The sequence below is a fragment of the Camellia sinensis genome, chromosome 7 (genome assembly GCF_055761805.1).
Source record: "Camellia sinensis isolate YWXY chromosome 7, ASM5576180v1, whole genome shotgun sequence".
NCBI lineage: Eukaryota > Viridiplantae > Streptophyta > Magnoliopsida > Ericales > Theaceae > Camellia > Camellia sinensis.
The window spans coordinates 157,690,806-157,699,609 of NC_138967.1; the positions used below are offsets into that span (position 1 = coordinate 157,690,806).

The 8,804-nt window shown below is 42.8% G+C and overlaps 1 protein-coding gene across 1 annotated transcript; it reads left to right on the forward strand.

Annotated features, from left to right (window-relative positions):
* The first annotated feature begins 7,526 nt into the window (after positions 1 to 7,526).
* On the forward strand, positions 7,527 to 7,889 carry LOC145796236 (uncharacterized). Its single transcript, XM_082881287.1, has one exon. The coding sequence runs from the start codon at positions 7,527 to 7,529 to the stop codon at positions 7,887 to 7,889; it is 363 nt and encodes a 120-aa protein (XP_082737413.1).
* The last annotated feature ends 915 nt before the right edge of the window (positions 7,890 to 8,804 follow it).

Genomic DNA, 8,804 nt, shown 5'->3' on the forward strand with positions numbered 1-8,804 from the left:
AAACTATTTTTGCGTGGTCCTACGAAGACATGCCTGGAATTGATTATACAGCATAGGATCCCTCTTGACTTGAGGTCCGATCTCCTTAGCTCCTTAGCTTTCAAACCGTGATTCAAAGTGTTCAATAATCAACCAAAGCATGAGGCTTGCATAGCCAAAATGGAGGCAGCCCTTGAACTAGGGGCAATGATATGATTCAAATGGAGGCAGCCCTTGAACTAGGGGCAATGATATGATTCAAAGTAAAAACAACCCTTGAACTAGGGGCAATCATGTAGGGCCTGTGATTCAAATTGGAAGCAACCCTTGAACTAGGGGCAAGAAGGTCGGATGTGATTTAGATTTGAAGTAGCCCTTAAACTAGGGGCAAAAGATTGGATGTGATCGAGGAGTTAAAACTAAATCGTTTCCCAATAAAGACCGCCCAGAAAGGCAAAACCCACAATTTGAGAGAATGAATTTTGTTATTGAAGGACAGTCGAGTTCCTATCCACTACACTAGGGGTACCACTAGGGGCAAATTCAGACTCAATTAGCCTAGTCCCTACATCATCATATCTACTGGTCAAGTGTAGCAGTCGTTCGTATAGATGGCCTAGAGATCTCACACCCAATCAGCATAGACAAACTAAACTAAAAGTAACCCCTGAGTGGCTTGCTGGGCTGAAAACCCGAAAGGGCGACCCAGGCAAAAATTAGAGCAGAAAAAAATATAGAAAAAACTAATAATAAAATAAAATAAAATAGAAAAAATGAAAAAATAAATAAAAATAAAAATAAAAAAATGAAAAAATAAAAAGCTTACAAGGTTGAAAACCCGAAAGGGCGGCTTTGGCAAAACTTAGAGCACAAAAGGAAAGTGTCAATACCCGAGTGAACCTTGGCCTGAACTACAATGGCCTGATTCCTATCTTGAGGATACGTAGGTAGCTTCATCTTGAAGTTCGGCCCCAATAATTTTTGTTAACTCATTCATTTCGTCCATGTTTGATTGGTGTATCTTTAGTCAACCTGGTTGCCCTATCCGTATTTGATTGGTGTATCTTCGATCTGCTCAGTTCAGTTGGTTCGATTCAACTTGGCTCAGTTCAGTTCGGTTCGACAGTTCAGTTCAGTCCAGTTCCACTCAGCTTCATTCGGTTCGGATTGGCTTAGTTCGGATATCACCATTGATTATCTGGCTTGAGGCTATGCACCCCAATGGTTGATTCCATGTTAGTTGAGCAGTGGCCATTTGCAAAAAAAAAAAAAGGTTTTGATTAATTTGAATAAAGATGACTAATTTTTCTCGAAAATTGTTCCTGTTTTGCAAAACCAGACCATTCTTTGGATTTTAAAAAGGAAAAATTTCAGTGCTTACAACTTAACTTACATGATTTCAAAATAGAAAATGGAATAAGTATGCTAATCCAAGTCTCATGTTGATCAAAACATTTTTACAAAAAAATAAAGAAAAAAAAAATCGAGGCAATGAACTAGGGGCATAGTCGAGTTAGAGATTCTGTCTTCTACACCACTCAAGTCAACTATTCAGTGTATATAAGTGTGTATTCATACCAGTCAGTGTATATAAGTGTGTTTGGATTGATTTGCTTCATTTTTCAGTTCGTTAGGTCATTCGTTGATTCAGGTCAGTATAGAGTCAATGTCTAATTCAGAGTTCAAAAATTCAATCATTCTCAAATTCAATCAAACAAATTGTTTTCAAGCTCAAAGTGAAATGCCAGTCATGCCATTGATAAGCAAAAAAGAAACTAACTTTATTGAAGTCAGGGGAGGACATCCCCGATTACAGAGACTAAAAAAAATGAAAGAAAAAAAAAACCCACTGACGGCTGCAGCAGAATATTCCTCACCTGTACATATATCTGTGTCTGTATGTGTAGATATACCGTATATATCTGTGTATATATCTGCCTCTGTCTGTGTATGTCTGTATATGAATATATGTATACTGTATGTACATATCTGTGTATATTTTGTTTCTACACACGATCACATCCGCACCGTGTATCTATCACACGATCACATCCGCATCGTGCATCTACCACACAATCAAGCGTCTACCGCACAATCCCAATCCATCGCATTATCTTGTGCACTGGTCGTGGTCTAGGAGACCTTAAATCCTCTAGAGGTGCAATTCCTCTGGTGTTTGTCGTGCCCGAACGACCTCAGGTTGAATGCCTGTGGATGAAGGCATGTTGCTTGAATTGGAATGATTCAACGAATGTATGTTTTAAGCCCACTTTGTTAAGTGGCAAATTAAGCCCACCTGAGGTGGCAAATTCAAACCCTTTTCGAGAAACAAATATGAAATTGAATTTTTCCAATTTGAGCAAACTACTCTATACCTTGTAAGCTTCACATAATAAATTTTTGGATTTATTAAATAATCAGAATAAGAACATATACTGTACATAAAAACCACATCATGATTAGTAGAAGCCGATCTTTAATCGGGTGAGTGGGGTGTTCAATTATTGACCTTCACCTCTCATACCTAAGTTCCCGAACCAAGACACATTGGTAACGACGGACTAATGGCTTTTGGCACGAGTCATGGGTTTTCTAAATTTCCCAAAATAAATATTTAGGTGGCGACTCTGATATCTGGAAAAGCAATCCATTTTTTGGCATTTGATTCAAACATCGATCTTCCAAAAGAAATTGTCAGATTTGGACTCTTTTTATGTTTTCACTGTTTTCACATTGCACTTGTGAAATCAGAATCAGAACCAACACACAAGTGGAGTCCGAATTGTAAGGCTATTTCATTCTTCCGAAAGGGAGCGCGAAACGTCGAGCTACAGCGGTGAGCAGCCACACCCGTGGGTCACACCGGAGAAGGGCTAAGAGGCACAAGACAGTTAGCCAACAGACGGTTAGCCAACAGACTAAATACCCTCCTCAAGACCTTCGTACTTGGTTGATCGGTAACAAGCAGACCGAGCAGCATCGGGGTCATCTAGACCGTACCATTCACCAGAGAGAGCACCGAGCTCTGGATAGGTTCGTCTCCTCGCCATTCTCTCCAGAAATTGAGGCCATGAGACCTCCAAAGAAATTCACCCCACCAAAGTTCACTTCGTATGATGGAAAGTCGGACCCACTGACACATATTAGCCATTACTGACAGATGATGTCTCCATGGAGCCGAGATGAGGCACTAATGTGCAAAGTCTTCCCATCCAGCTTAGGAGAAACCGGACTTCGATGGTTCGATCGACTCCCCGTTGGATCAATTCATGGCTAGAAACAGCTCTCTGAAGAGTTCCTAGCTAGGTTCGTCTCCAACACTTACATCCCGAAAGAGCCGGATACACTATTCGGCCTCCTAAAGGAGCAGGAAGAAACGCTGCGCAGTTATGCTAAGAGGTACTGGGAAGAGTACAATGACCTGGAGGAAAACGTGTGCAATGAGCAGATGGCCATAATGTCTTTCAAACATGGTCTGCGCCCGGAAAGTAAGTTGAGACAATCACTTAACAAGTGCCCGACCACAGCATTGAAAGATTTGAGTACCAGGATTGAGCAGTATGCTCGCCTTGAAGATGATCAGATCCCTATCAAGGTAGCATCAGCAGAACAAATAGCTCAGCACAAGAAGAGAACAGATCGAGGAGAACACCGAGGGCTCATGGTGAATAAGGTGGATAAGTCCAAATCTCATGAAGCCGTCATGATTGTATTCAAAGAACCGATCGATCGAATCCTAGAAAAGATCAAGAGACAGCCCTTCTTTGTTTGGCCGCCGAAAATGTTGGGAGATTCGGCTTGGCGCAACCAGAAGCTCAAATGCACCTACCATCAGGACAGGAGGCACATGACTCAGAGCTACAGGGCATTGAAGCAACACTTTGAGGACCTAGTAACAGCTGGACACCTCCGGGATTACATAGATCGGGATAAAGCAGTGACCAAACCGGGGAACCCACCACCAGAACCGAATATTGAGCACCCACCTCAGTTTATAATAAATGTGATCCATGGAACAACGACTCAGGAACCTGAGGAGACACTGCAAGAAGAGATTGCTAAGGCTATGCAAATTCAACAAGTCATGTCAGTAGAGCCTACATCGAAAAAGGTACGCACGGTACCCAAATCCCCTTTGTGCACTGTTTCATTTACTAGAAAGGATTTAGAAGGCATACAGCACCCACATACTGATGCACTAATTATAACTGTGGGAATTGGGAAACGATTTGATGTAAAACGAGTCCTGGTAGATCAAGGTAGTGCAGCATACATATTGTATTATGACTTGTTCAGAAAGCTTGGTCTCTTTGAGCAGCACCTCACCCCAGCAGCAGCCCCTTTAGTTGGCTTCAATTCACAGCTAGAATGGCCGCTTGGCAGAATAGTGTTGCCAATTATGGCAGGAACAAAAACCCTCCAGATAGAGTTTCTAGTTATTAATACACCATCCCCTTACAACGCCATACCTGGCCGTCCATGGATTCATCAAATGGAGGCGGTTCCTTCAACCTATCACCAGCTCATCCGTTTCCCAACGGAACACGGAGTAGAGCAGTTCTCAGGGGATCAAGTTTCGTCCAAACATTGCTTCATGGCGGCACTAAAGGCAAATTAACTCTATAACCGGGTATAGACAGTGGAAGTGGCTGAGCAGCCAGTCTTAGAATATGTAGGGGAAGCCCCAGAGGAAAAGATAGTAGAGGATTTGGAGAAAGTCCTGGTAAAAGAGGATGATCCAGAAAAGTACTTCCTTATCGGTACCTCGCTAGGCGCTGATAAGAAACTTCAGCTGCTGGAACTGCTGAGGGAAAATATGGAGGTATTTGCATGGTCAACATATGATACTCCAGGGTTGAACCCAGAATTTTCTTGCCACAAGCTCAACATCAACCCTTCCGCTCGGCCCGTTGTATAGCAAAGTCGGAGATCCTTAGTTGAGCACACTGAAGCAGTAATTGCCGAAGTCGAAAAACTCCTGGTATCGGGAACGATCAAAGAAGTTCCGTACCCACAACGACTGTCCAACACAGTCATAGTCAAAAAGAAGAACGGAAAATTGAGAGTTTACGTTGACGTCACTTGCTTCAACAAAGCCTGTCCCAAAGATAACTTTCTGCTGCCTCGCATCGATCAACTGGTAGACTCAACAACAGGGCATGAGCACATAAGCTTTCTGGACGCTTATAGTGGCTATCACCAGATACCACTATTCGGTCTGGATCAAGAAAAGACACCATTTATCACTCCAAGGGGAACTTACTGCTACAATGTAATGCCGTTCGGCCTCAAGAACGACGGGGCAACCTACCAACGAATGATCACTCGGATGTTCAAGGACCAACTTGGGAAAACCGTGGAAGCTTATATAGATGATATGGTAATAAAAAGCAAGCTCGCTACAAACCACCTTGCAGACTTGGGAGAAGTTTTTGGCATCTTGAAAAACCATCAGCTTCGCCTCGATGCCTCGAAATGTGCTTTCGGGGTAAGAACAGGGAAGTTCTTGGGATATATAGTCACTCACAGAGGAATCGAGGCGAATTCAGATCAAATCAAAGTAATACAAGATCTTGAAGTACCAACAAAGGCTAAAGAGCTACAGAAACTGGCCGGAATGGCGGTCGCCCTGAATCGGTTCATCAGCAAATCCTCAGATCGGATGATGCCCTTCTTCCAGTTATTGAGGAAAAGGGCAGCGTTTGAATGGAGTTTCGAGTGTACCGAAGTGCTGCAAAGTCTCAAAGGATACCTCAGCACACCACCTCTTCTGTCCACACCAGAATCGGGAAAAGAGCTATACCTATATCTAGCAGTCTCAAATCATGCCATACGCGCAGTATTAATTTAAGAAGTTAACAAGGAACAGAGGCCGGTATACTATGTTAGCAAGACTTTACTAGATGCCGAGACACGGTATCTACCCTTGGAAAAGTTAGCATATGCGCTGCTTATCGCCCTGAGAAAGTTACAACACTACTTCCAGGGGCATACCATCAATGTCCTCACTGAATTCCCCCTCAGATCTGTATTCAGCCGAGCCGATTTCTCTAGCTGAACAGCAAAATGGGCAGTAGAACTTGGTGAGTTTGACATTTGGTATTAACCCAAGACGACAATCAAGGACCAGGTCTTAGCAGATTTCATCGCAGAATTTGCTCCCATCCACGGTACCGAGCCAGGCAATCCCAGTTTGGCACAGGTGCCACGCACTACCGAACAGGGAAATCACTGCGCTTCGGAAGCATGGAAACATCTGGCAGCTTTATGTTGACGGGTCATCCAATAACCGAGGCTCGGGGGAAGGAGTAATACTTATCTCACCAGAAGGATTTATCTGGGAACAGGCACTCAGGCTCGGTTGGAAGGCTTCAAACAATGAGGCAGAGTACGAAGCGTTATTGGCTGGCTTACGTAGTACCGAACACTTCAGTGCAGAACAGCTTCTTGTTTTCAACGATTCTGGGGTCTATGAAACATGAGATGAAAGAATGGCTATGTATGCAGGCAAGGCCAAAGACCTGCTCAAAAAGTTTCAATCCATATGAGTGGAATGAATTAGTCGAGACAAAAACAGCCATATTGATGCTCTGGCTTGCCTCGGCTCATCAGTAGATACCAAAGATGCTAGAAAAGTTTGAATTGAGTTCGTGCCAGAACCAAGAATTACATATCCAGTCCTCTACAGCAACCTAGAGCCGAGCTGGATGGATCTGACACTTGTTTTTCTAAAATCTAGTACTCTACCCAACAATAAAAAGGAATCCAACAAAGTCAGACATAGGTCAGCTCGGTTTTGGATCTCACCATTTGGGAAGCTGTACAGACGCTCCTATCTTGGCCCTTATCTTCTATGTGTGCATCCAAATCTAGTCAAGAATGTTCTCTACAAAATTCACGATGGGATTTGTGGATGCCATGTTGGTGGAAGGTCACTGGCGTACCGAGCCCTCACTCACGGGTACTGGTGGCCACAGATGCAACAACATGCGAATCAGTATGTACAGAAGTGTGATAAATGTCAGAGGTTTGCTCCACTCATTAATCAACCAGCCAAAACTCTCATTCCACTCACCAGCCCATGGCCCTTTGCCCAATGGGGTCTGGATATTATCGGACCATTGGCACGAGGCACTGGGAATAGGTGATTCTTCATTGCAGCAACCGACTATTTCACTAAGTGGGTTGAAGTCGAGGTGCTGACAAGTATCAAAGAAGCGGACACAAAGAGGTTTGTCATGAGAAACGTGGTGGTGCATTTCGGCATCCCGCAGATACTGATTGCGGATAACCGAACACAGTTTGATGGAAAGATCTTTAGAAAGTTCTGTGTCGACCTCAGGATCGAGTATAGAAACTCTTCTCCAAGGTACCCACAAAGTAATAGACTGACAGAAGCGTCAAACATGACCATCATCAACGAAGTAAAGAAACGGCTTGAGCATGCAAAAGAAAAATGGGTTGAAGAGTTACCCTACGTACTATGGGCATACCGAACCACAGCACGGCGCTCAACGGGGGAAACACCTTAGTCCCTAACTTATGGAATGGAGGCCATCATCCCACTCGATGTAGGTCACCCAACCCTTTGGTTTGAATTGTTTGAAAGCACCAGTAATGAGGAAGCTATTGCACAAGCACTGGATATGGCAGAAGGCCGAAGAGAAGCCGAACTGATTAGACTTGTAGCGTATCAGCAGCAGCTCACCAAGAGTTTCAACCAGAAAGTTTTCCCAAGGCAATTTACATCTGGAGAACTGGTTTTGAGGAAAGTTATGGATCATAAAAGAGTGCCTGGCGATGGCAAACTTGGGCCTAACTGGGGAGGTCCGTATAAGGTCATAATTGTTACTGGAAATGGAGCTTACTACCTAGAGGATCTCAAAGGCAGAGCCATACCTCGGCCTTAGAATGTAGCAAATCTTAAGAAATATTATCAATAGAATTAAACCCCAATTTCTTTATCAGGATGTAAAGACATTTACCTTTTGGCTAATACAGAGGCCTCCCCACTTCTCTCAAAGCTATCAAATTTTTGTAATAAGCTTTGGTGTTTACCAAACCCAATTAGCTTTGATGCTTATCAAACGGAATTAGCTTTGGTACTTACCAAACGGAAATAGCTTTGATGTTTATCAAATGGAATTAGCTTTAATGCTTATCAAATGGAATTAGCTTTGGTACTTACCAAATGGAAATAGCTTTGATGCTTATCAAATGGAATTAGCTTTGATGCTTATCAAATGGAATTAGCTTTGGTACTTGCCAAACGGGAGTAGCTTTGATGTTTATCAAACGGAATAAGCTTCGATGTTTATCAAACGGAATTAGCTTTGGTCTTAACCCAAATGGACTTAGTTTCAGAACGATTGAACGGAATTAAAATTTAGTTGGCACTTAAACATGCCAAGTGGAACTACTTGGTAGAATTATGTTTGGCAACTAAATTGGACTTTAGCCAAGTGAAATTGCTTGGTGGAAGCCGCACTAACATATCTTAAGTAAACATCTCTGAGTTTACAAATTCTCTTAAGTATCGTCACATCAACACTTCAGTACTGCTGCATACAAACAGAGTTGGAACAAACTAAGCTAAGTTCTATCGGGATCAAACCTCTAGCAATAGTCTTACTCAACGCTAGCTGGGGGCAAACAATTGTTTTTTCAAACCAACCTGGACCTAAGTAAGACACCTCTTAATGCCTTTATACCATTCAAATGCACTTATGCTATCAAAGTTGCAACAAACTTAAGTAGTTCTACCTAAGAGCACAATCTCCAGTACCAATCTTACTTAGCTCCAAGTGGGGGCAAACAATTGTTTT

Excerpts from the sequence above, each read along its gene's own strand:
- LOC145796236 (XM_082881287.1), top strand. The coding sequence starts at position 7,527 with ATGGAGGCCATCATCCCACTCGATGTAGGTCACCCAACCCTTTGGTTT.